Source organism: Dipodomys spectabilis, unplaced genomic scaffold (genome assembly GCF_019054845.1).
Source record: "Dipodomys spectabilis isolate Male_0828 unplaced genomic scaffold, ASM1905484v1 ptg000169l, whole genome shotgun sequence".
Classification (NCBI taxonomy): domain Eukaryota; kingdom Metazoa; phylum Chordata; class Mammalia; order Rodentia; family Heteromyidae; genus Dipodomys; species Dipodomys spectabilis.
In genome coordinates this window covers 6,559,345-6,587,335 of record NW_024870846.1, presented here as the reverse complement: position 1 = coordinate 6,587,335, position 27,991 = coordinate 6,559,345, and the positions used below count along the sequence as shown (strand labels likewise).

Here is a 27,991-nt window from a genome sequence, read left to right as displayed (position 1 = left end):
CCCTCGGACCATAATGGACACCTGTGATCACCTGGCTCGTTCTCTCTGGATTGAACTCCCAGTGCTGAAAGGGGTCTAAGAAAAGTAGCATTGGACTTGCGCCTGGCTGGAACCGTCCCCTTCCTCACCCCCGCCCAACAGGAGCGCAGCGGAGGGCCAGGCCGGGAGCTTCTTCCAGATTCGGTTCCAAGTGCTGTCCATCATCGAGGCCTTATCTAGACAGCTCGGTGGCGAAAAGGCAGATAAGAGGCGGATCGAGTCCTCGGGCCCCGCCGGCCGGCCAGACGGGCTGCACACAAACGGGGCGCCTGTGCCGGGCAAGTCGAAAGTGACTCCCCTGGAGTTTTTATGATTCTCCCGGGTGGGAACGGGGCCAGAGAAGCTGTTGTCTGGGACGGCACGCTGGGCCCGCCGAGGTCCGGCCCTCGGGCCTCGCCAACGCCGACACTCCGCTACCATTTCACGCCGCGGGGACTTCGTGCCCCGGGACCGAAGCTGCTCCCGCCCCACCCCATCGCTCGCTCCGGGTACCCGGTCATGCTCCTTCACCTAGAGCCACGCGAGCAGCACCCCCAGCTCGAACACCCTCGCCCCGCCCTGAACCCCGACCCGCAGTCCCCCGAGACGCCTCCCACCCCCTCCCGCGCAGACTCAGCGAACTCCCGCCCCATTCGCGTTCCGGGCGCGGGTGATTGTGAAGGACACCTCTTATAGCCAATCAACAGCCGGGCAATGGGCGGGGATACGCTTGGGCTGGCCCGGGGAAGCACCGCCTGAGGAGGAGGCTTCTTGAGTGACCAGCACACTGGCCAATCACGGAGTCGTCGCGGCGCCCGCCCCCTCGCGGCGCCTCCGCCCCTCCCCGGCACCAGCGGGCGGCGGGATGTCCTAGGCGGAGGTGCCTCAGACGCGCGCTCGGCTCCACCAGGCGCGTTTGTGTGAGTCCGGGGCCTGGGGAGTTTCGCGGCGTTCCGAGATGACGGAGAAGGCAGACGAGCCTGTGAAGTACTACACCCTGGAAGAGATAGAGAAGCACAAAACCAGCAAGAGCACCTGGGTGATTCTGCATCACAAGGTGTACGACCTGACCAAGTTTCTGGAAGAGGTGGGTTGGGGGCCCGACCTAGGTGGAGGGGGGCTCGGGAGCGGAGCCCGGACGTGGGGGGTCCCCGGCGTGCTCCGCCCGCGCACCTGCGGCCTCCCCGCGCGTGCGCACCCGGCCCGCGCGCCCCTGTGCATGCACACCTGGACCCCTCCCCGCGCGTGCGCACTCGGTCCACGTGCCCCTGTGGGTGCACACCGGGACCCCTCCCCGCGCGTGCGCACTCGGTCCACGCGCCCCTGTGGGTGCACACCGGGACCCCTCCCTGCGCGTGCACGTGGTCCACGCGCCCCTGTGGGTGCACACCGGGACCCCTCCCTGCGCGTGCGCACTCGGCCTGCATCTCAGGGACCAAACGTTTGTGACCCCCGGAGACCTGCCTGCCTGGGCCCAGTGGCCCCGAGCCCCCCCTTCGTAGAAGAGAGCGCACCCACCTAGGGGTTTTATTTTATAGACAGTTGTCATCGTCTTAAAGGTGGTGTACTGAGGCGTTACAGTAAGTCAGGTGATGAGTACATTTCTTTTGTGAACAGTGCTTTGCTCTTGAGGTTTTGTGTTTTTTTTTTTTTTTTTTTTTACCCCCAATCCTGAGGCTTGAACTCAGGACCTGGGCTCTGTCTGTCCCTGAGCTTCTTTTGCTCAAGGCTGGCACTCTACCACTTGAGCCACAGCACCACTTCGAGCTTTTTCTGTTAATGTGGTACTGAGAATCGAACCCAGGGCCTCATGCTTGCTAGGCAAGCTCTCTACCACTGAGCCACATTTCCAACCTTGCTCTGGATTTTGAATAGAAAGCTCTCCAGCGAGGACAGGGATCAACCCACCATCATTAGCCCTGGAATGGACTTCTAATGTCTAATGCCAAGCACGGGAGGAGAGCATCCCACATCTACACACACTCACCCCCCGAGTTGTGGGAGCCTGGAGTCTGAGGTTAAGTGGGTCTGGATTCCTTCTCCCCTCACACCCATCAGTCTCCGCCTACCATTTAAGCCCACCTCCACCCCTGTGTGCCCAGAGGGGACATAGTGAAGATTAACCTCATCCCAGAGTGACTTGAGAGCAAGGTTCAGAGGTCCTGAGACGGGATCACCCAGTGCTGTGGGCTACATCTGCCTGCCCCAGGGAGTTGTAAAATAACTTTGCTCAACTTAAAAGGAGGGCATCCTTTTGGTAAAACGCTTTGCGTTGGAATATAACTTTTGCTGTGTAATCTAAAGAGTATTTCTAATAATTGTTTTTATTACCCTGGATGTATTTTATGGCTTGGTGTGTGTGTGTTGATTTGATGACTTAACACTTTTCCACCACTCTTCAGTAATGAGAGTGTTTAGTGATGGGAATTACTCAGTTTTGGGGGGATGAAGGGAGTGAAAATTGAGAGAGAGGTCTGTTTTTAACTGGACTTCAGTTTTGCAGAGAAAAACAACACAGAAGTTTATCTGTGGAGTCACGTTTCTTACTTGGGCCGTACTTCCGCTTTTGGCTTTTTCTGGTTAATCAGGGGTAAAAGTCTCCTGGATTTGACTGCCCTGACTGGCTTTGAACAGAGATCCTCAGATCTCAGCTTCCTTAGTAGCTAGGATTACAGGTGTGAGCCACCCGTACTGGCCATATCTTTGTAAGGTATTTTACTCTTCAGTTGTGATTTGGCAGAGTGCCAGAAGATAAAGCAGGGTTACCATTTAGTTAGGAGTGGTTTACAGTATGCAATTAGATGTGTCCTCCTTTCTGCAAAGCCATAGAGCGATTTTGCTTTTATAATTTCTCAAACTTAACATTCTTGCATTACAACCTCGGGCCCATGTGACAGTTTCCATATGGAACTGTCCCTTCCCATTTCCCATGGTATGTGTAATTTTGGAATTTTAACATGTCCGATGTACTTTGACTCTTTGTTTCTGTAAAAATGAGTAGCATTTGCAAAAGAATATTGGGATATTTTCTATTATGAAGCATTGAATATTTTTCTCTAAACTATTCTAACCTACCTTATGTTATCCCCCAAATAAAACATGGTCTTTAGACCTTGGCACTGTTGGCATTTTGGGCCAGATAACTCTTTGTCCTGGTGTTTGTCTACTGCAGCTTTGTCAGGAAATTTTCAAAGCCAACTGTAAATATAGTTCAAAATGCAATTCTTATAACAGTTCTCATATTAAATTTAACATAATGATTCAATTACCTAACATCATCTAGTAGTATCTAGTCAATGTTTACTTTTCATTTTCAAGCCGGCACCAGTGATGCATGCCTATAATCCTAGCTCCTTAGGAGGCTGAGCTCTGAGAATTATGGTTTGAAGCTAGCTGGGGCAGGAAAGTCTTGAACTCTTATCTCCAATTAACCACCAGGAAACTGGAAGTGGTGCTGTGGCTCAAAGTGGTAGAGCGCTCGCCTTGAAGTGTAAAAGCTCAGGGACAGCACCCAGGCCCAGAATTCAAGCCACATGACCGGCAAGGAAACAAAACAACAACAACTAAAAAAACAGTAACAGGGAGCCTTTCATAGTGTCCCATGCCAGAGCAAACTGTCCTCCCAAACCACTGCCTGGCCTCGACCTGAGGGCTGCTGGCACTGAAGGGGGTTGCACAGAGGAAACAACAACAGTAACAGGAAAAACTTCAGAAATTTCATGAAGCATATTCTCTCTTCCCTAGTTTATCTAATATGAATTGGTGGGGGAGGGTCTTCCTACCTCTAAAATGAATCTTTGTCATTATGGTCAATATATCCATATACTCTGAATTTTCCCATCTATTTCGACAAGCTTTCTTGTGACTGAGTATTTTCCCCCTGAGTACTTTCTCCTCATCTTCCAGAAAAATCATTGATTCATGCATTGATTTGAATTGAGGAAAGATGTGGTGTGGGCTATGGGAGGACTCCTGCCCTGAACCTTGGGTTACTTACTTGTCAGAGGGGAGGAGAACTGTACGTGCTTGTGCTGATGGCCAACGCACACCAAGTGGAGCTGGTTGCACACACACCACCGTGGCGGCTGCTTCTGTTAACTTGGGACCTTTGCTGGTAGTGGTCGAGGCTGGGGATTGACTTTTTTTTTTTTCCGGCAGCAGCATTTGTAGCTGAGTGTTTAATGTGTGCGTTCAGGTGAAACTAAATCCAGCATGGGATGTTGAAACGTAAGGAACATGATGAAAATTCTGTCTCCAGTGGAAACTACAGGTTGAAGTTGAGTTGTGCAATGTGAGTTCTGTCCTCCTACACAAAACTGTTCTGCTGTGTAGGGGGAGGGGCAGATAGCCAAGAAGGGGGGTGGCAGATTATTAATGGCAATCTAGCTAGCAGCAGGTGTTTGATTATGATTTGATACCTACCAACAAGAGTAGGAGCCATATTGCCTATGCATTTTGAACTAGATTTTTTTTTAATCCTGATGTAGTTTTTGAGTTTGTATTTATGAAGCTGAATCTTGTCCTATGTGATTATAATATGATTCTAGACCTTGAGGGACCACCATCTGAGATGACAATACTAGACATGGGTCTAGGATAAAGAAGCAGCATTTTATCCAGTGTGCATCAGAGCTGTGGAAGGGGGAGAAGAAAAGCATTATACAATAACAGCTCTACTAGTTACAGTTCAGCTAAGGTATTCATGGAATAGATGATGCCTGTGAAATACTTAGGAAGCAAATTGTCCTCTCTCTCTATTAGAAAAATGGAAATTTATTTCAGCAGAATGTTGTCTAGTGCTTCTGGCATTCTGAGTCAAATCTTGAATATCTTTCTGCTTTTGAAAAAGCAAAAGCTTCTGACTCACATTGATTGTGTGTGTGTCTGTGTGTTGGACGCGCATGCTGGTACTGGGACTTGAATCCAAGGCCTGAGCACTGTGAGCTTTTCTGCTCAAGGCTGTTGCTCTGCCACTTGAGCCACAGCTTCATTTCTGATTTTTTGGTGGTTAATTTAGATGAGTCTCACAGACTTTCCTGCCCAGGTTAGCTTCTAACTACAATCCTCAGTTCTCAGCCTCCCAAGTAGCTGGGAATACATGTGTGGGGTACCAGTGTTAACACACATATAGAGTGTTCAGGAGGTTTGGGGAGCTTCCCTGCTGTTGTTTCTCACAGAACGGGGCTGTCGACCCTGCATAAGCTAGAGTTCTGATTCTGGGGACCACTGATAACCCCAGATCAGGGAAGAGACTGAAAGTATTTAAGATGCATATCTTTATTTGTGAGAAACAGGACAGATACCTTTTTAGGGTTTTCCTAGTTCGGGCTAGAATGGCAGTGCCTATGCTTTGTGCAAGGAGGCTGGGCAGGTTCCCGTCCTCGTGCTACGGGTGCTGCCCTTGCATTTGATGAATGTCAAGTGCAAGTATAATTTATGTATTTTGGAAAAATAAAAAACTTAGAAAATGTGCCATTCAAAGGCAAAGAAGGAAGAGTGAAGAGATCTGGGTGAGGTCAGGCATCCTAGGTAAGCAGCAGAACCACAAGATCACCTGGGGAATGCGACCTGTGGGTCTTTTATGTGTTTTCTATTTTTTGTTTTTGTAACCAGCTGCTACTTTTCAGAAGAGATTCCAAGCGGCTGCTTTGTTTTGACACAGGAAAGAAAAAAATCACTGAAGAGTACTTGACACTTGAAATTTTTAAAGGGAGCACAGCTGTGCTGCCTTCTTGGGTAAAGCAGAGATACCTTCTGCACTGATCTCTACTTAGTGCCGTTGTCTGTTATCCTAGAAGCCCTTGAGGGTGAGGATGGGGTGGGATGGCAGGAGGAAGACAACCCCAAGTGCTTTTGTTAGTTGAGTGGAGTCTGCACAGCCCTGGCCTCACCTGGACAATGTGTGTGAATTCTCTGAGCAACTGAGAAACTTGCTATGATGTGATTTACCCATGTTTTCCTAAATTTTTTGAATATATTTAAAAAATAAAAAATGGAAATGTATGGGAAAAATTGTTAACAGATAAATTTAGCAGATAAATTATCTTAAAAGTGAACTTTTGGTCGGTAATATACCTATATCTATTCTATAAAAAATAGCCATTATTGGGGGGGGGTAGGGGGAAGGGAAGTAGAAAAAATGAGGGAAGGGGTAACAAGTTTGACAAGAAATATATTTATTACCTTACTTATGTAACTTTAACCCTTATGTATAAAACCTTGACAATAAAAAACAAAATAAAAAGCTATTGTTATTGGCGCTGGTCCTTGTCTAAAGGCTCAAAGCCATCTGAAAATGGTCGAGGAAAGCTGGGCACTGGTAGCTCACGCCTGTAATTCTAGCTACTCTGGAGGCTTAGATCTGAGGATCGTGGTTCAAAGCCAGCCGGGGCAGGAAAGTCCATGTGACTCTTATCTCCAGTAAAACCACCAAAGAACCGGAAGTGGCACTGTGGATCAAGTGGTAGCGTGCTTGCCTTGAGCTGAAGAGCTGAGGGACGGAGCGAGCCCAGGCCCAGGATTCAAGCCCCATGATTGACAAAAAAAAAAAAAGGCCGAGGAACAGGCCTAGGCTGAAGAGCAATGTCAAAGCCATTTCCTCCTTGTCAAGTTTTGGCTGTTTTTCAGTTAGAACTCAGGGGTCCTTGTGCTTGCGAGGTAGTTGTTCTACTTTCTTTCCTTCAGTTATTTTTCAGGTAGTGTCTCAAGCCTTTGCCCTCTACTTCAATCCTTTCATGTAGCTGGGATTACAGAAATGCACCTGGACATCCAGGTTATTTGTTGAGATAGGGTTTCACTAATTTTTAGCCTGGGCTGCATCATCAAACCGTGAATCTTCCGATCTCTATCTCCTATAGCTGGGATCATAGGCTGCCACCATGGCAGGCTCTTCTTAATAGATTTTTTTTCCCCCTGGCATTCCTTGGGGCTTAGTTTTCTTGGAAATATATACCCACCTGTATTTGTGTCTTCTGTTGAGTTTTAGTAAGGGAACTAGGAGAAGGATTTGGAGATTATGGGTAGGGCAAACCAGTTCCTCCGGGCTATAGGAAACTGGCCTGTGCAGCCTCTTGGTGGGGTAAGCTGATAATTGGATGGATCTTGGGAGAGTGGAATTACTTTCTCTGCATTCACAGATAGCTCCAGACTGGCTTAAGTCTAAGTGATTACTGTATTCAACCGGCACTACTGCTGGGAAGAGTCTGGAAGTGGAGTGGAATATGGAGAGGAAGAGGAGGAGAGAGAGGAAGCCCGTGCCATTAACACTGTCTAGGTTGGGGCAAGGGTACGCCTGCCTGGCTTGCAGGACACCACATGTTGGGATCGTTTGAGCACCTCTGTAGCTGCAGCTGTGGGGTGTCAGTTTCCAGCTTGTTGTTCATTATTGGCAGAGCCTTGTGCAGCTGCGTCCACCATTGGCTAGCACACAAAACATATCAAGCCTGCTTTTTCCTCTTACTCTCTTCCTCCGGAAGTATTAAGTAAATGCCATTCTTTTAAACTCTCCCTTCCCCCCTAAAAAGTCCCCAGTGAACTGATTATAATAAACCTCTGGCCATGGATATTTACAGGTCATGTATTATGTGCTAGACAATATGCTAAGTGCTGTTGATGCATAAAACTTTGTACTTTGAAACTTCGTAACAACTCTCTGTGGTGGTGGCTGGGACTTCACCCTTTGCCAAGGAAAGTTAGGCACCCAGCCCTGCCTGAGTGGCCCAGCCTGAGCTCATGGTGCTACGCCTCAGCCCGGAGGCCCAGGGAGCTCTTCGGAAGATAAACAGGACAGCTGTAAAAAGCGTTTCACGTGCACTGAGGTGTTTGCTCAGCAGGAACCAAAGGAAAAGCCAAAGAAAGCTGTGATGGTTGCAGAGAGGGAACAAAAACTAAACTCGTGGATAGATTTCTGTCTGTTGCTGCTTTGCTGTGCTGCTTTCAGAACCAAGAGGAAGAAACAGCCTTTCTGGTTTCTCACGGAAGCTCTCAGAGTTTGTGTCTGGCTGACTCTGGGCCCCGGCTCAGGTTCAGATTGTATCCACCCAGAACGAGGTTGCCCGCATGTGTCACCGCATGTGAGGAGATGCAGGCTCCCTAAGTACAGCCTTTGCTCCCCGCAACCTGGTGAGGATGCTGCTTTGAGGACCCCTGCCTCCCACCCCCCCTCAGCTCCCACTCTCTCCATGTTCTACTCCTGCTGGGTGCCACATCTTTCTCTGGACTGTGAGCAATGCCCCCGCCCTGTCCCTGCTTCCCGGGACCTCCCACGCAGTGTGTCGCCCACAGTGTGTCCTTGGCTTCCTCAGCATCCATCTTGAGTAATAGATGTGAGTTCTCCATTAACCATGCACTGCTCATAACTTCATCTTGTGAAGGAAAGCCTGTCACTCCTCTGCCTCATTCCCTTCAGTGGCTGCCTGAGGTATGCAGAACAAAACCCCAACTCTGTGCCCTGGTTTCACAAGCACCGGGCAGAGGGGCCCTGTGAGCTGCTCCCCCTCAGCTAGTAACAGTATCCCCCTTGCCACCACGCCCTCTCTGTGCTTCTCAAACCAGCCAGGCTTGTTTCAGCCGTGAGACCTTTGTTCTACCTTTGATCCACTTTCTACCTTTGATTCACTTTCCTCCCCGCCTGCCCTGCGTGTCCCTAGTCTGTGTCCTCTTCAGATTGCAGTCTCTTCCCAGAAAGAGGGAGCCCTCTCTGTGTCCTGTGCTATCTGCCATGCTTTCTTGCTGTGCGTGTTGTCTTTCTGCTCCAGATGGCAAGCTTCTTGTCTGCCCTGCTCACTGTTCTGTGCCCTGCACACAGTACGTGCTCGGCAGAGGACCTCCCAATGGGTGGAGGAACACAGACACTCGCTCATTCTCTGCCTATGTCTTGTTGACACCCAAGCTCTCCATTTCCACCCCCCCACCATTTCCACACAAATGGCACTTGTTAGTGTGTTACTATGATGTGATCTCTTCTTACTCAGACATGTTTTCTCCTAAAGGATTTAGTATTTAACACCAGCAGGACTTTCTCATATATATATATATATATATATATATATATATATATATATATATATATATCTGGATCTTGAGCCCGGTGCTGCTGGTGGTTTATACCTGTAAATCCTAGCTACTCAGGAGGCTGAGACCTGAAGATCCCAGTTTGAAGCCAGCCTGGGTAGGAAAATCTGTGAGACTATCTTCAATTAGCCACCAAAAAGCCAGAAATGGAGCTGTGGCTCAAGTAGAAAAGCTAAGGAACAGTCCCATGCCCTGAGTTTAAGTCTCAGTACCAGCGCACACACATGCACACACACAGAAAAAAAAATTAGGATTGTGACATAATCTCAGAGCAAGGAATACTGGGCTGGCATTGTGCAAGGCTTTTGTTCAGTAAGAAAGGAGGAGCAGAGTTAAAGATGAGGGAGGACTTCTGGAAGCATTTTCTCAGCTTTGCCCCATGCTGCAGTGGGTCCTGGACCTCTTTCTCACTCAAAGCAATTTCTTCAGCTACTCTCTGTTCGCTCATGAGTTCCCTCCTTGCCCTTTCCCTGTTGGACTATTCTCATCAGTACAAAACATGTTGTTTTTGTACACACACACACACACTCCGGACGCTACAGCAGTACTGGCATACTCTCATTTTTCTTACTCTGTGTCATAGAGCCTATGCAAGGGCTGTTAAACCTATTTCTCGCCTCCGTTTTCCGTTGATCTCCTTCCTTCTCCTCTAACTCCACCAGTTTACACAGCTGCTTTGCCTCAGTTCCTGTAGCATTGGCCACCTTCGCTCTCCTCTTTCTTGATATGTCAGCAGAATGTGTTGGCTGCCCTCTGAAGTGCTTCCTTCCTGACTTCCCGGACACCATTCTCTCCTGGCTTCCTCCCACCCCAAAGAGCATGACCATGCTTTCTGCTTTTCTGCCTTCTCTCTTATCTGTGACCTCAGTGCTGGAGGGTTCTCCACTGTCCTTCCCCTTCTCAGCTCCCTGTGTTAACTGTGTGGAGGAATCGTTAGATCCAGGTGAGGAAGACCTCTCTCCTGAGCGCTCAGATCTTACGTCCCCATCCATTTCACATCTTCACTTAGGGCTCAGACTAATAGACTCCAAAAACTTCACATATTAAAAGCTGATTGCCAGCCAGGTGCCAAGTGGCTCACGTATATTCACCTAGCTACTCAGGAGGATGAGACCTGAAGATTGGAGTTTGAAGCCAGCCTAGGCAGACAACTCTGAGAGGCTCTTATCTCCACTTAACTAGCCAGAAGCTGGAAGTAGCGCTGTATGTAGCTCAAGTGGTAGAGCGCCAGTCAGGAGCGAAGGCTTTGGATCCCACTACTCATTCTTCTGAACAGGCTTTACTTCCTTTTTGTTAAATAAATTCTTTTTTTTACCTTTTTTAAAGAAAGCTTTGAGGGTTGGGAAGGTGGCTCAGTGGTAGAGCGCTTGCCTTGCATGCATGAGGCCCTGGGTTCAATTCCTCAGCCCCAGGTAAGCAAAAAGAAAAAAGCCGGAAGTGGTGCTGTGTTTCAAGTGGTAGAGCACAGCCTTGAGCTGAAGAGCTGAGGGACAGTGCCCAGGCCCAGAGTTCAGGCCCCACGAGTGGACCCTAAAAAAAAAAAAAAGAAAGCTTTGAGGCCCTGAATTCAAGCCCCAGTACTGGCACAAAAGAGGAAGACGACCTCAATGCCAGATTTTCCTTTCCAAAATGTATTCTATCCTCCTTCTTCTCCTCTTCCTCCTTTTCTCTTCTTCCTTCTCCTCCTCCTCCTGCTCCTCTTCCTCCTGCTGTTCCTCCTCTCCCTTCTCCTTATCATCAGAGAAGAAATAGTAGTAGTAGTGGAGGAGGAAGAGGAAGAGAAGGAGGAAACGAAGCTTATGCTGTACACTCAAGTGCTTGCCCAAGAGGGACTGACTGACAGGAGTTCGATCAAGTGTTTCAAATCACCATTGAAGTCATTACCCTTGGTACCCTTGGCTGTTTTAGAAAAAACAGAATCCAGAAATGGTAGGAAACATTTGGTTGGTGTTTTATTTGAAGTCTTGTATGAACTCTTTGTTTTCAGACTCAAGTGGAATTGTTTTTACATTTGGTTTAACTGTTGTAGATAATTTCTTTAATTACTTTTTTTTTTTTGCCTAGTCATTGTTTTTGGACAGTCTGTTCTATTTTTCTCCCCTTTTGGCAGTGTTAAGTGAAATGAAAAAGCCTGTTTGAAATTCCAGAATTGGTGGACTTTTGATCTGTGTAGCATTACATTTATGTGGCAAAGGTTACTTCTGTTGTTTGGTTAAGGTAAATCTTAGAGGAGAGGGCACTTGATGTATATTGTAATATTATAAATATAATATGCATGCCTCTTGGTGGCTTTTTTAAAATAAGGAGCTATCTTGTAGCCATTTGAAGCCCTGACATAGAAGTGTATAGTTTGTGTGTGTGTGTGTGTGTGTGTGTGTGTGTGTGTGTGTTGTGTGAGAGTGACAGAGTTTTCAATTTGTTGATAAATTCCTAGAACAAGCAACAACATTAAATTTAGCAAAAGAGAAATTTCCTTCCAAATGCTCAATAGGAATTTATGAAGAAAGTTTATGTTTAAGGTATCTTTGTTGTTGTATGTGTGTATGCTCAGAAATACAAAAATGCTCATTTAATTAGTGTGTCCCCAAGAGAAGAAGAGTTGAACTGAATGCTGGATGCTTGGTCCTGGCCTTGCCTCTTTCCTGGTGGGCCCCAGGCATTATTACCTCTGGGTCCCGTTTTCTCCATCTGTAAATTGGTCCTTGAAAATCCAGACATCCTTTGAAACTGGCCTTCTGGGGTTTTAACCTTTAGCCCACTGTATGGCGTCAGGGTCTGCGGCTCAGCTGTAAGCTTTGAGCCTGGCTTGCAGCAGTGGAGGTCAGGCTTGCTAGGAACTGAGTGTTTCATGATTGAGACCAGGGCCTGTGAGTGGCTGATGGGGAGAAAGGTCTGGACCAGTCTCCAAGCAGCACTAGGATGGCTCTGATCTGTCATGCTGCCCTGTTTGACGATTGTGCCAGGCAGTGACTGTGCTGTGCCACCAAGGTGTCCTGAAGCCCAGATTCCTGGTGATGGTAGCCTGGTAGGATGTCCCTCGATTGGCCCCCGTGCCACCCGGGCCCCATCCCCACCCCCACCCGTGTGGTAGATCAGGCCCCTCTGCAGCCCAGTCTGTCCCGTTGGGCTCCCCGCAGGCCTCAAGGAGGTCCCCTCGGTCTCCTGCATGGAGCTGTCCTCTATGCCTTTGGTGCTTGGGGTCTTCCTATACATCCAGCTTTCCACGGTTGTCTCTTTAAAATAGCCTCTAATCCCAAGCAGGCTTTGAACGTTGTCTGAGAGCAACCAGCTGAGGCCTGTACTCCCTTGGGCTCGGAAACTGACCATCTGATAAGGCGTGCATTATTATTTTTTAAGTCCTTACTTTTCTAGAATATCTACATTGTTGAGTCAACAATGGCTGTCCTTATACTTATCTGTCAGGACAGTTGTCTTGGCCTGACTTAGATTTCTTAAGAATTCAGGTCTATGCCTTCCTTCTTCCTCTTAGTCTCCGACAATATTATCTTGGCTGAGTAACTGCTATAGTCACTAGGTTTGGCTCAGAGGAAACTCAAATAACTGTGCCTGAACATGGTGAGATCGCCTATTCATCTGTCTCAAAGGTTCAGCTCTCAGGATTTGTGATTGCTGTGTTCCCTTATGTCTTAAGTTCACACTGCCAGACAGGAGCAATGGCTCAGGGGCAGAAGGCAGGTCCCGGGCCCAAGAATTCTGAGGTGGGGAATGAGTTTGGCCTGTGTGAGGGCTGCTGGAAGTCGGATCGGCCATATTCAGGGTGCCAGAGAGCCTTGTAAGAGATGGCAAAGACTGGCTGGGAACCCTTCATCTTCGGTATGTCGCACCTGCAATGTGTGTCTATTTCATCTTTTACTTTCCTTATCTTTTCCTCTCTTCACTAGACTACACTAACACCATCCACTTCCTAGATTACCAAACCATCTTCTGAAGGTCCTCAGGCAGTTATGTGTGGGAGACAGGTTGTAGGAAGGAAGGAAGCCAGAGACCTACTTGACAGCTCTAGCTGTCTATGCATGCGGTATGGGTGGTAATGGAGGAGAGGTGAAAAGGAGGGAGATTCTGAATATATTTTGAAGGTAATCAGCTAGAGTGGTTGATGGTATGGGATTAAAAGGAAAGAGGAATGAAACTGACTTTAGGTTGTAGGCCACAGCCACTGGGAACACGGTAGTAACATAAACCCAAAATGGAGAGACAGGGAGAGAGAGTATTTAGGGAAGGTGAGTGAAATACTTGGAATGTGCATTGGTAGTGAGTGAAGGTGTCAAGTTAGATTTGTATGTGGGAGGAGTCTAGCTAGATCATTCATTAGTGGACAAAGTGGAGCTATTCAGCAGGATCACCCGGAGAGCTCCTGTGACTAGAGAAGAAGGGATGGCGGAAGTCTGGACACCAGGAGAATAATCTCCAGTAGCTGTGGTGATTGAAGGCTGTGGGGCAGCCAGGAGAGTCTGTTTTCCTGGAAATCACAGGAGGTCCATTATGCAAAATCTTGCTAAGAGCATTCATGCAGTGAGCTGTGTAAAGCCAGTTGAAACATCAAGAGTTGGTAGTCAACATTCACTGTTAATAATACAGTGATTTGTGGGTTTTCCTGCCTCCCTTACTGGAATTGCTTGGGACCAGAGGTGTTTCAGATTTCAGATCTTAGAATATTTGCATCTTCATAAATTTGAGTCTTAGGGAGAGGACCCAACTCTAAATGTGAAATTTATATGTGTCATATACTTCTTAAACACACAGCCTGAAGATAATTTTAGACAATAATTTTAGTGTGTTTATGTTTGACTCCAGCCTGACATGTGAGTTCAGGTGTGGAGTTTTCCACTTAGGACGTGATGTTGGCACAGGTTTTGGATTTGGGGGCATTTTGGATTTTTGGATTAGGAATGCATTATATATAGTTCCAACCTTTAATCTCTTTTTTTGTTGTTGTTGTTGATCATAGGGCTTGAACTCCGGGCCTGAGCTCTTTCCCTAAGTTTTTATGCTCAAGGCTAGTGCTCTACCACTTTCTGCCACAGCTCTACTGGTTTTCTGGTGGAGAATTGGAGATAGTCTCATGGACTTTCCTACCCAGGCTGGCTTTGAATCATGATCCTCAGATCTCAGCCTCCTGACTAGCTAGGATTATAGGTGTGAACCATCAGTGCCTCCCTAATTTTTTAAAACATAGTTCCTTTTCAGTGAAACTGCTTAGTACAATTAATATGTGAAAAATTAAAATAATAAAAAATAGTTCTTGTTTATTTTCTTATAAATAACCAAAAAGTTATAGATGAAGAAAGCAAAAGCTGTTTCTGCTTATTAACTGCGTTCCTTCTCTTGGGAATGGTGGTCATGTACTGTCCAGAGCAAAGTACACTGGGATAGCTTGTGATGTGGAGATTTCACAGAAATGCATGGAAGGAATTGTGGGCACACAGGATAGGTGGCAGTAGTGAAGTAGGGCAGGCGTTTCAGTAACCCGTGTATCCTCTAAACCAAGTCACCTTCCAGGATTCCCATTCTCAGTTCAGCAGGTGAGTAACACCATGGTTCATTCCATTGGAGTCACGTAAACATTGGAGCGTGCCTTGACCCAACTCTGAGCCTCCACTTGTTGCTTGTTGCTTCTTCTCTCCACCTCTCCCTGCCGTCCTCCCTGTCAGGAAGCCCTGCCTTCTAGTCTGGCTCCATAAACGCTCCGCACCTCTTTGTCCTCAGCCTCTCCCCCACACCCTCTCGCCCAGCCTCCTCATTTCCTGCCGAGGCTCTATATTCACCTCTTTGCTTTTCCTGGTGTTTGTTGCTCACTCTGGAAGCTGGAGTACGTTTTACGTTTAAATCTGATTTTGTCACTTTTCCTTAGGTCTTTCCAGTGACTTTCCCATTGCTCACAGGACAAAGGTCCAAGTCCTTCAAGAGGTCTCGCAGCCCTGTGGGGCCTGGCCTGCCCCTCCCCTTGCTCACACCCTGTAATTTCAGCATGGTTTTAATCTCTTGCTGTTCATAGTTCTCCTGATCTCCCTGAGGACAGGAGCCAGGGCCATCTTTCCGTACTAATGTGTCTGGCTACACACTTGATGTGTCTTTTTTGAGTGAATTACCTGAGCTTATAAACAACAACAACAAAACAAAAGAATTCTTCCTTTCAGTAAACAGACTTTATGCTAAAGGTTGAACTCAGGAGGACTGGGCTTGAGGGTTCTCCTTGTTATCTCTTGCTTTGTCCTCACAGGCCCTCCTTCCTGTCTCTTGACCTCCCTTTCCACCTGTCCTTCTGAGTTCTCCCCTGCCCTGGGCCTCAGGGGAGCAGGATGGGTAGAGGTGAGGGCTGAGCTCTTTGGGGGGACAGGTGTCTAGCTGTTACAGATGTTACCCGGTACATCACCTCTGCACTTCCTGGGTGATGTCATTCTGGCAGAAAATCATCAGATTGTTTTACTCACTCGTTACTTTCCTTTTTCAAAGCTTGCCTTTTCTGTGGGCTACTCTCCAATTCTGTAACCTACTCCAAAGATGGGATACAAATGGTTGTCATATTCTGTAACCTACTCCAAAGATGGGACATAAACGGTTGTCATATGCTAATCCTTGGGAACAACCAAGGTAATGAAAACAGTGACAGTATGAATTTGCCTGTGTTAAAACATTAGTTAGATTATGATGGTAGGGCTTTCTGTCTCTTTCTCTGCCACTCTGAGTGTGTGTGAGTGTGTGTGTGTGTGTGTGTGTGTGTGTGTGCTTCTTTCTGTCTGATGCTGTGTGTGTAGTTGTGCCTATCTATTTCTCCTGACTCTGTGTCTCTCATAAGTATTTTTTCAAAGAAAACACTAAATATTGAAAAAGCAAGTAGTAATTATCTTTATTGTCTTATAAAGAAAAAATTGTTTTGCCCTAAAAATGCCATCCAGTTTTAGGCTTTGATTTTCTTACTGATTCTTTTTCTTTTAAGTGTTTAGGGTACAGTAAACATACTTTAACATAAATTACTGTATTGAATACTAGTTTCTATGGTTGTTAAATAGTTTTATTTATCTACTTTAAAATTTTTCATCAGTAGTCAGACCACTCTAGCCCAGATTTCCCTTTCTTTTCTCATTTTCCCTTTGAAGATTGACAGGCAGTAGCACCTACATGCTGTTTCCATCCTTGGTCAGAGGTTAAGGGGAGAGCTTGCCCTGTTGCACTTCGGTTTTGGGTGAAAATGGTTGTGAATCTGTGACATGATGTGTGCTTCTCCACTTCAGTACTTTCCAGTTCAGAATTATCTCAATCACTTCTCTAGCTTTATGACTCTTTGTAGAGAGAAGTCCAAGGCAATGATTTTATTCTCACTGGAATTGCCCTTGGGAGACAGGCTGCTCTGACACATGGGCACCTAGCCCAGGTGATCTGTGTATCTGTCCTCACCTGTCAGACACGAGCTAGGAGCTAGTCAGGAGCACCGCTCTGCATTTATGTAGCTGAGTGCTGGTGCCCTAGTCACTATGTACCTTTCACCTTCCCTGCTTCTCTGATCTTCAGTTTCAGACTGTTATAGAACCAGCAAAGCCTGTCTTCACCCCCATAGCCTAGGAGGCACATCTGAATCCCTCCACTAATCCAGATGCCCCCAGCAGGAATGTATTGCAGTGAATTTCGGAATGGGTACACTTGGTAGATCACAGTGAGGAAAGATAGTAATGTTGAGAAATGTTTGACACAGATGAGCATGGGCTATGCCAGACATACTTTAATTCTCAAGAGCTGTGTGAGATAAATGCCACTTTATTTTCTGAGGTTCACTTAGTAAAAGGTGACCACTGTTTATACAGTAGTGGCACTAGTGGTACCATGTCTACCCCATGTAGCCTCATCTGCTTCTGATTATTTAGCACAGCATATATATATACACACACACACACACACACACACATATATATCTATAGATAATCTGTATATTAATGTCTATCTTTATAACGTACGGACATATACTTATATAATTTATATAATCTATAGATAGATAGATAGATAAAATGTCTTTATCCAGCTCTCCATTAGGAGTGATTTTTATTTTCTAGTGCTTTCCAGTTTTTTACTGCCATATAAATGAGTAATTTTTTGGTTTTTTTTTTGTACTGGGGATCGAACTCAGGACGTTGCACTTGCTAGGCAAGCGCTTTGCCACTGAGCTACATCCCAGCCCAATGAGTAGTTTTTATAAAGAGAAAAAATAATAAATATCCTCCTTCTCTCCATTCTTCCCTCCCTCTCTCCCTTCCTTCCTTTCTTCCTTCCTTCCTTCCCTCCCTCCCTCCCTCCCTCCCTCCCTCCCTCCCTCCCTCCCTCTCTCCCTCTCTCCCTCTCTCCCTCCCTCCCTCCCTCCCTCAGCTTCCTCCTCCTCCTTTATTTTTGGAAGTACTGGGTTTTAAACTCAGGGCCTCATACTTGTTAGCAGGCACTTTTCCATTGGAGCCATACCTCCAACCCTTTTTGCTTGAGTTATTTTCCAGATAGTCTTCTGGTTTTGCCCAGGCTGGCCTCAGACCACCACCTACCTGTGCCTCCTACATCCTAGACCACAGGCACGCTTTGTTCCTTCAGATGGGGTTTATTTGCCTGGGCTAGCCTCAAGTTATTATCCCCCTCCTGAAGTCCACCTCCCCAGTAGCTGGGATATAAGACATGAACTACCATGTCTGGTCTCTAAAAATAGTAGACTACATTAGCACTAGCTATTTTTGAACAAGTAGGAGGAGGAACAAGCTTTAGTGTAGACCCCCTATTGTACAAGGTTAGCTATCTAAGATAATCCTTGAGTTCCATTTAAGGAATATTTTCTTTTAACCAAGAGCTATTTTTCTTTCTACTTGTGTGAGAACACCTTCCCTTGTAGCCAAGTGTCTTGATCTCACCACCTGTGTCCGAGAACAGCCCTCCTGCTTCCTGGCTGTCCTTCATTTCCCTGGCTCAAGCAGCTGATGAGATAAATGCCCCTAGCATATGAAAGGGCACTACCCCTTTTCCTGTGCGGAACTATCTCTTCCTTTTGCTGTCATTTCCCCATTTAGTTGTTTATCTTGATGTCAGCCTCTCATCCCGCCTTTTCTTCTAGAAAGTGTTTGCGGAGCCTGTTCGCCTGCTGGCCAACCGGGCTCCCTGTTTCCTTGCAGGCTGAAGGTGCTCCCAAAGGGAATGGCTGCCCACCTCCCTCCTGTGAGCACACGCAGACTGAGGGCCTCTCTCAGGAGGAGGCCCAAGAGCCAGCTTGAGGATGGGTGAGGGGAGCCGTGTCATGACACTGAGCAAGGCCTGCTGTAGAAGTTGAGTGGGAAGGAGCATGGGGTTGAGTTCCTGTTGTCACCTGTGACTTCTTCAGCACCCTGTCATTCCCTTTTACTTCATTTGCCTGAAAAAGAAAATGTGTATTGTGTATCTTTGAACAGCATCCTGGTGGGGAAGAAGTCCTCAGAGAACAGGCCGGCGGTGATGCTACAGAGAACTTCGAAGATGTCGGCCATTCTACCGATGCTCGAGAACTGTCCAAGACGTTCATCATTGGAGAGCTGCATCCAGTGAGTACTGACTCCTTCGAGACCTCCCAAGTCTCCATTTGCATCTGCACACATCTTAAGCAGGACTAAAGCAGAAGCAGCTTGCCTGGGTAGAGGACACTGCTTTTGTCGTGGGAAAGTTGATCAGGGGCTCCTCTGCCTGGTGAGGCTGTGTTTCGTTCAGGCACTCAGTCAGAATGCAGGGTGGGGTCCCGCCTTTGCCTAATCCCACAGAGCGGGCCTGTCAACCAGCAGTTTGCTTTTCTCTTTTTTTTTCCTTAACCAAAATAATTTTCTTAAGAAACCCATGCTACTGTCATCAATCTGAGGATGTTTTTTTTTTGTTTTGTTTTGTTTTTTGGGTCTGGTCATGGGGCCTGAACTCTGGGCCTGGGCGCTGTCCCTCAGCTCTTCAGCTCAAGGCTAGCGCTCTACCACTTGAGCCACAGCGCCACTTCCGGCTTTTTTCTTTTTGCTTATGTGGTGCTGAGGAATCGAACTCAGGGCCTCATGCATGCAAGGCAAGCGCTCTACCACTGAGCCACCTTCCCAGCCCCTCTGAGGATGTTTTAATTCTAAAACCTTGTTTTCTTGCTCACTCTCAGGCCTTTGAGAATGTCTTCTCTGGTGGACTTTTGGAAAACACTGGCTGCATTGGGCTTTCACAGAAACACAGGCTGTGATGTGAACTTGGGGCATTCTGTAGCAGCTTTATACAACCACAGGGAGATTCCCTCGTGGGCCCTCAGCTGCTGGGATCGAGGTGGAGACCTGGGAGAAGACTGATCCCAGACCATGCATCAAAATGGTCCCCAGGGAGCACCTGGCTGCTTTCTGCTACCCTGTTCCTGGTGCACTACGGGTCCCAGCTAGAGGCTGGAGGAGAGGCCAGGAACAGGGAGTTCTCTCATAAGAGATAAATGTCTTCCAGTGGCCTCACCTCAAGTGAGAAAACACTGAAACTATTAAACAACTTATGGATGGATGGATGGATGGAGACAGACAGATAGCTAGACAAACAGATATTGATAGGTATGGATTTTTACTATGTATGAATGTGATGCCTTTTGTAATAACAGTGGTGGGAAGCTGAACGTTGGCTCTTCATAGAATTCCTGGAGATCTAGTTTAGTACAACTTCTGTGAGCGAGGAGGATTTTGTCCATTGCTCTGTTCTTTGGTGTTGGGGCATAGGTACTTTGGGGAGTGGACTTACTGGGAAGCTTATATGCCTGTATGTATATCTTCATACATCCTAGAAGTACAGTCATTAAAAGCTCAGCACATTCTCTTCTTTCCAGCCCGGTGTCTGTGGAGGTGTGGCGGGTGGGTTTCGGGCCACACTGCTGGGTTTCTGCTTCGTTCACCTAGTGCCTTGGTTTTTTTACATACTCCGCTTGAGGTTTAGATAGTTTTGACCCTGCCATTGAGAGACCTTAAGGATTCCCTAAATGTGAGCCACGTGAGTAAGAGACTGATGCACTTCTCAGGGAGTTTGATGGGGAAGAAGGGATGGTTCAGCCAAGGCCACAGCTTCCGTCTAGAAGTGTCCACAGACCTCAGCTTATAGCATGGATGTCCGGCATGCGATGGTGGCTGTTCATTTTTGCTGCAAGCCAGATGCAACAAACTTCGTGTTTACAAAGAGTCGAATGCTGAACTAAAAATGTTAATTACTAGCAGTTAATGAAAGAGAGAAATCCTTAAAGTGAGCACTTTGGAAATGGTACTTTCTGTAGATGTTCTCACGTTCCTAATGCCCCTTATTAATTATTTTGCAGGACGACAGATCAAAATTACCCAAGCCCTCGGTGAGTGTGCGCACCTGGAATGTGCTGGCGGGTGGAGAGATCTTCATGTACCTAATACCTGTCAAATCTGACACTTCGGGCTTTGCCAGTAATTTGTTGTACTTGTAGCTGTTTTTATATGTATGAACCGATTGGTATATTTTGCAATATTTTTGTATAGCTCTCAGTACTGTGAGAAAAACTGCCCTTTCTATCAAAGTACTTTGATAAAAAGTTCCTGCTTTGGCCTGGCAGTTTGGCTCTTGTTTAGAAAAAGAGGAACTGCCTCAGGATAAGAAAGGATTTATGAAATGTAAACTGGTTTCTTTCCGAGAGAGGGTGTGGGATATTTAGATTACTTGTGAATTGTTCATCTTATTTCAGAAGTCCCATTTTGTAAATATATTTCACCCTATTCAGACTAGCAGATTGTGAACCTGAGCTCAACCAATCTGAGTGGAGGGGCGGGGCCAGCTATCTTAGGAATAAATACCTGACTGGGTATACTGCCTGCCCTATCTGTTCGCTTGGCTCCAGTGGTTCTTGGGGAGCATATTTATAACAACACTTAAGTTACTTGTTTTTTTATTGTTGTTTTTTTAAACAAATGGTCTATAAGTATGCTTTGATTGCTGGAGGTATAGCTCAGTCCGTGGTAGAGTGCTTGCCTAGCATTTATGAGGCCCTGGGCTCCATCTCCAGACTGGAAGGATCAAGCAGATAAACCCAAAGCATTGTGCTTCTGAAAGATTTGACACAAACTTATTTTTAGAGAACTGAGTTAAATGATTTTTTATCTAAATCTTTGAGGTCACTGCCCATATCTCCTCTGTATTTCTGGGATGTAATAGGTGTTGAGTAAATGCATTTGTTTCATGGTCTGCTTCTGAGCTGCCCTTCTTACTTAAACTTGCACATAAATCCAGAGTCAGAATTGGTAAGAAAAGCTAGAGTTTCCTAAACCGTATAAGTAGGCAGCTTACTTCTAGTCCTGCAGCTAAAAGATGAGGGGAAAGCTTTGCTTCAAGCAATAGAAAGGTCCATTCTTCTGTGTTGGTGTGTGAGTTTGGTTTTATTGGAGAGAGCAAAATCAGCAAGACTCAGAGGTTGTAGAGACAAGTGGAGAACTGTGCCGACAGGCACCTTGTCTTGTTTTTGCTCAAGACCAGTGCGCTACCACTTTAGCTAGGGCTCCACTTACAGCTTTTAGCTGATCAATTGGAGATGAGTCTCATGGACTTTCCTGCCTGAGCTGGCATCTACATATGAGCCTCAGATCTCAGCCTCCTGAGTAGCTAGGGTTACAGGTGTGAACCACCAGTGCCTGGCAAAAACTTGTCTTTACAGCACAAAGTGGAAGCAGAAATTCACGATGACTTCACCTCAAGTCCAATAAAAGTCTTTCATAGTGCAGTTTAGTAGCAAGTAATTTCATTTATGTTTCTTCCTTTCCCTGTTCTAAACAAGGCTTAATTCAGTGCTAGTGATAACCAAAAATCTCTGATACAACAAGGATTTGATTCACTTCTGAAGTGTGTCAGGAAATCATCTGGTCTTGTTTTGTCTTGTTTTTTTCCTGTCAGGTGTTCAGTGTGCTAGTTTTGGTGTAAGTTGTTCAACTACGAGGAACACAGGCTTAGAGGGAGCTTGTTACCTGAACTGGGATCTGCTACTGGCCAGCATACCATGGCACTCACGTTCCCCGTGAGTATGGCAGGTCCTGGCTTGTGGATGAGCGGCCCTCGCGAATGCCTTGGGTATACTGTTAGTAATGTGCGTTGGGCTCCGTGTAGTACCGATGGCTTATTACCATTTGCTCTGCTGTTTGGTTTAGTTTTCTGTTTAACATGCCGATCACTTTGGTCCTTGAGATACTTGGGGGACAGAAGCAAAATAACATACTGGACTCTGGGAATGGAGCTTTCGACATCAAAGGAGGAGTCCAGCTGGCATTGTGGTAGAGCCAGCAGTTTTCTGGGTAAAGCCCTTTGCCTCCATTTCATCACAGTGGCTGGTGTTTGATCCACTTGCCAGGCACACACGCTGGCATTGCAGTCTGAGTCACACTGACTTTATTTAAAAGTAGACATTTTTCACTTCGGAAATTTTACAAATGGGCTAACTATTGAATATTCTCTTGGAAAAAAAAAAATCTCTGTTGTGACTTTGAACAAAAGGTAGCTGAAGGCAGAACAAGAACCCAGTTTTCTGAAAGGCATGACCAGTTTTTTCTTTCTTGTATGTTCAGTTTATCAGAACCAAAGTGGGTCCTGAGATATTTCTTAACTGGCTGTCACCATCTATCTCTAGGCTGGAAAATGCCCACCATGCTGTGATTTTTTTTTTTTTTTCCCCTAATGTTGCATTCTTGGACCTGGAGATGTAGCTCAGTGCTTGCCTGCCATGTTGAAGGTCCTGGTTCAGTCCCAGCGCTGCTGAAAAGTGTGTTTAGAAAGTTGGCTCCCTAAAATCTCTACTTGAATTGTGAAATAAGATGCACCAAAGATGATTAGCTTGGACCTGCCCAAATGAAGCATGCTCAACTGCCAAATTAAAGTACTTGTAAGGATAGAAATGATACATTTTAAATTAAACATGTCTACTTTGTTTATGTGGAAGAGAGGAGTGGTAGCAATATTCTTCTGTTATAACTTTTAAGCATTGTTACAGACCTACCAAGTGCACGAAAATACAGAACTCGGTTAAGCCCCTTGTTAAGGTCAGGCATCCAGCATCCATCTGTGGCTTATAGTTGTAGGCTTATAAGTTTTGTTGGCCCTGGACTTCTCATGAAGCCATCATTCTTAGGACTTTTTTAAGGAAGTGATACTGGGATTTGAACTCAGGGTCTCTTGTTTGTTAGGTTGGTGCTCTACCACTTAAGCCATGCCTCCAGCCCTGTTTCTGAGATAGGGTCTAGCATTTCCAAGGTATGCATCTGAGCCACATCCCATCCTTGCTGAGATCGCAGACTTTGAGCTATAATCCTCCCAATCTCAGCCTTCCAGGTAGCTCGGGATGATAAACATGCACCACTGTGTCTAGCTTTGGGTTAAGAAAGGCTTTCATGAAGGCTGGGGTGTAGCTCAGTGGCAGAGTGCTTGCCTAGCAAGGGCAGTGTCCTGGGTTCGATCCCCAGTACCAAAAAAGAAAAGACTAAAAAGATAGGGTTTTATGAGCTTTTCTGTCTAGGTTGGACTCAAACTGCAGTCTTCCTCTCTTCACATAGCTAGGATTATAGGTGTGAGCCATCAGCAGTTGGCTCACTGTTAGTACTTTGAGAGAAACTTTCTAAGGAGAGGGATAATGAAATAACTCTGATTTGCAGAAGCGTGTTGGGATTCATGTTTTTATAGAAGCTTATCATACTTTATACTGATTTACATGGCTCCCTAAGGCGCCATACATGGTTAACCTTTTAAAAATTATTATTTAAGTTGGAGATGCTCTGAGTTGTAAGCAGGTAGCAGAGCTGTCATGCAAGCCACCGCCCTTTCTCCCTGTGCATGTGGACACACTTAACGGAACCTTTCAGAGGCCCTTAGAGCACTAACTACACAATAATTGGCTTTTCCATCCAAGTGTGAAGTGGTAGCTCTGACTTGCTTTGGGTGACACGCATAAAAGCTGTGTGATTTAAGCTCCCTGCCAGGAGGATCTGGTGGCTGGTGTGATGACTTGCTAGAAAGCATTTTCACATTACAAGGCTATTTAAACTTTATAGCAGTGTTCTGACATCAGCCCTCATGGCATCCATAAAAGTGTGGGGGTGGGGGTTGAGGTTGCAGAATTGCTGCATGTTTGGCAAAGTGCATGTGTGCATGAGCTCTTGCCCAAGGTGTAGCCATGGCTGGTGGAGTTTGCCTTCTGTCTGTTGTGTCACCCCTAATTGCTGTGTGACAATACCAGTTTACCTGGTTTCAGAACTGATAATGTCTTAAATCTAGTAGTAAAATAACACGTGGCATATTTTATTTCTAATCACCTTCATTTGATTCGTGTGTAAAAAATAATCTTGCAGTAGTTATACTTTTTGTTTTTAGATTTGACGTTTGAACATTGCTTAAGTAGATAATAAATGTGAAGTCTTCTTTTTAAATGACTGATTTTTTCCCCCTACTGTGTCAGGAATCTTAAAGGCGGTATGTCAAGGTTGGTGTGTCTCCTAACTGCTCACCCTGCGATTCTTTGAAAGCTTGCTGCTCTTGTGTGGAGTGTCTAACACCTTGTGCTTGGCTGGAGTGGTGCCTAACCTCAGTGCAAGCAGCTGACTGTTTATTTGTGCTATTTTTAAAAAAAAAATGCTTATACTGTAGATTAAACTAGGGGTGTGGGCATTGTCCCATAGCTTTTCATTTAAGGTGGGTGTTCTGCCATTTGAGCCACAACTCACTTCCAGCTTTTTGCTGGAAGCTTTTTTTAATTGGAGGTAAGAATCTCCTGGATTTTCCTGTCTGGCTGGCTTTAAACGACAGTTATCAGTTCTCAGCCTCCTAGGCTAGCATTACCGGTGTGAGCCATTTGCACGTGGCCAGTGCAGTTGGTGTTTTTAATCTCTGCTGCAGACTGCTGAAGCTGCCTCATTTGTTGCTACTGTTGCTTGAAGCACTAATACTTTTGCTGGTGTGGATTATTAAAAGAATGCTTCTTAACACATTTTCAAGCTCAGGAATGCATCTAGCTCTACACCTCAATTCTTAGGCTTGGGGGGAACTTTCCACAGATGTTGTCAGTTTACTTCATGGTACTCACAAGAAGGGCTGCTCTTAGAAAGTGCTGTAAGGGAAAAGCAGAGCTTTCTTTTGTGTTAGGCAGAGTGGCCCTTGAGGCCATTTGTGGGTGTTGTAGGAATCTTGGTGGTACCATTGGTTAAAGGAGGCTTGGAAAATGTGGTCTAGAATGTTTGAATGTGAAATGACAGTCCTTAGTTTTTAACTTAAATATATTTGATTACTTTTTAGAAGATCTGAATAAAGCAATTAATGTTTTTAATATACACTTCATGGTTTTGAAGATAAAATTGCTCTCCCATAAAGACCACGAGGGGGTTGTGTGTTTGTATCTGAGTATCTGTTTTCAGTTCCTATGTTAAAGTATTTAGATGTCTATTCCATGTAGGATATCAACTTTTAATATTTTCATCCCAGTAATGTGAAGCAATTTAAATATAGAAGGTTTGTTCTGAAAAACAGACAAATTAGATGGTTTAGTAAAGAGAGTTACATGATGGAAATTACCCTTTCCACAGTGTCTTAAGGTAGCACTGAATCAAATGCTGTGAGTTATTCTAAAGCAGGTTTGTGTGGCATGAATATTCAGATGCCAACTCAACTTTATATTTCCTCTCCTGTTCCAGGACACTCTCATTACTACTGTCGAGTCTAATTCCAGGTATGTGGGGCTCATCTTTTGAAGCAGGATTGGGTTGAAGTTGGGGTGTGACGGTGGGCTCCACACTGCCCCTCCATGCCAGGCTCCCTCCGAACCTCCCTCAGCTAGCACACAGCCTTCAGCCACCCTGCTCATGGCTGAGTGCTTACACCCTGGTGCTCTCCATCCTAAATGGTCAACCCAGGTCTTGCCACTGGGCTGCTTCTGCCCCAGCAACAAACATGGCAGTCCCATTGCAACGCTAACCACTTCCTTCTGAATACAAGGTCGGCTTCTTACATGGCGGCCATTTCCTTTCCTGAGCCGGCTGAGTTTTCCTTTGTCATGGAGTTGCTCCTAAAATTGAACTCAGTGGTCCAAGTGTAGCAGGAGTCACGTGTTACAGACCGGATTTCTTTATTGTGGCCCAGGCTCTCTTGAACAGTGTTGGTGGCTCCACCATGCTGACTTAAGTAATAGCCCCTTCCCTCCCTTTCTTTGTTTCCAAAGAGCAACCACATGCATGTATTTCATCCTGTGAGATTCAACTGCCTTGAGACTTTTTGAGTGCTCTGGAATAGTCCCGGCTTCTGGCAGTACTTCTCACGGTACTCTTCTGACATGCTGGTTTCATTGTAATTGAAAACTGAAAACACCAGCAGACTCCACTGAGACAAAATTACACTTGTAATCCTTTCACACCTCAAGCCTTTATAAAAAGTAGTAAGGAACAGAAAGTTTATGATGGAAAATATGTATATGCATAATTTATTTGGCTTCTAAAGTCACTACCTTAGTTTCTGCTTTCTAAGGAGTGAAAACTAAATTGGGTACTCAAATCTAACTTAAAAATTCTACATTAAAGTTATTCCCAGCTGTGTCCCTGATTTGACTCATAAAATGTAATTTATAGTTGATTGAAGTTGTACAGCTCAACATAGAATAGTGTATAAGTTAGGCACGTCTGTGAATTTAGGCAGGTGGACCACAGACTAGGTGCTCTGTTAGGAAACAGCATGCAAAGGTTGTCAAGATGGATCTTCAAAGCAGAATCTCAGAGTGTTAGTACCAGGATGTAGGTGACAGCCAAGTGCTCACAGGGTCAGACCTCTCTCCTCCATCTCCCTTTCTCCAGTTCACGGCTCAGGCCCTGGCTCAGTCCTTGGCTGGGAGCTTGCTGACTTCTGATCTTCCCTCCCTCCTCCTTCCCCTTCCCCTTTTCTCTCTCCTTCCCTTTCCCCTTCTCCTTCTCTTTCCTTTCCCCCTTCCCCTTCGTTTTACCCTTCCCCTTCCACCAGTACTAGGGATTGAACTCAGGACTGGACTTTTTCCCTGAAGGCTGGTGCTCTACCAGTTGAGCCACCACTCCATTTCCACCTTTTTGGTGGTTAATTGGAGATAGGAGTATCATAGACTTTCATGCCCATACTGGCTTCAATCTGGGGTGCTCAGCCTCCTGTGTAGCTAAGATTATAGGCGTGAGCCGCAACTGATTTAACTTCTTGATGAACACATTGGGATGGAATAACACATTAGGAGTCTTTACTTCTGTTGCCCTGTTGTTAGGTAAGACAAAGCTTAATGTCAGTGGGAAAGTCACTGCTGGACAGTGTCTGCTGGGAGAAGGAGTTCTCTATTCAGTTTGTAGAAATGGTTGGTGTGGAGCCAGGGGAAGTGTATAGAAACAATTGAAGAGGAGCTGGGTTAATTTATAGAAGGGATCCGGGCCGGGAGGGGGAGGTCTTTTCTCAGCAGGGGGAGGGGCTGGTGGTCACCGCAGGGTGCATCATCCCTGCATTACCTCATGCCACCCTCACTTCCTATGTTTCTCTTTCTAGTTGGTGGTCCAACTGGGTGATCCCAGCCATCTCTGCCCTGGTGGTAGGTCTGATGTATCGCTTCTACGTGGCAGAAGACTGACCGTCCCTAGATGCTGACGAAGAAGAGAGCACCTTGGCTGAGGGAGAAAAGAAGCCAGTGTTAATCACTTCCCCTGACAGGAACCTTCACCCGGAAAAATAACTTCAACGTGTCTGTTTCTCTCACCTCCCACATTCGAAATGGAACAAAAAGAACTGTCTACTACTCAGTCTTTCAGACGTGCCTTTTTATTCATCAACTTGATTTTGATGTTTCTTCACTACATAATTTACTTATTGTAAGCATAATCTTTAAAAAATATATCTGGCTTTTCAAACATAC

At 45.9% G+C, this 27,991-nt stretch overlaps 1 protein-coding gene across 2 annotated transcripts; it reads left to right on the top strand.

Moving 5' to 3' along the window:
- The first annotated feature begins 877 nt into the window (after nt 1–877).
- Nucleotides 878–27,991, top strand: LOC122119443 (cytochrome b5). Of its 2 annotated transcripts, none has more exons than XM_042693497.1 (5): nt 878–1,105; nt 18,522–18,650; nt 20,411–20,440; nt 24,548–24,571; nt 25,776–25,810. In XM_042693497.1, the coding sequence occupies exons 1-4, from the start codon at nt 977–979 to the stop codon at nt 24,554–24,556; spliced, it is 297 nt and encodes a 98-aa protein (XP_042549431.1). In that variant the 5' UTR covers nt 878–976; the 3' UTR covers nt 24,557–24,571; nt 25,776–25,810. The 2 variants fall into 2 exon arrangements, with proteins under 2 accessions (XP_042549431.1, XP_042549430.1); XM_042693496.1 differs by lacking the exon at nt 24,548–24,571 and adding an exon at nt 27,628–27,991 and having other exon boundaries at nt 880–1,105.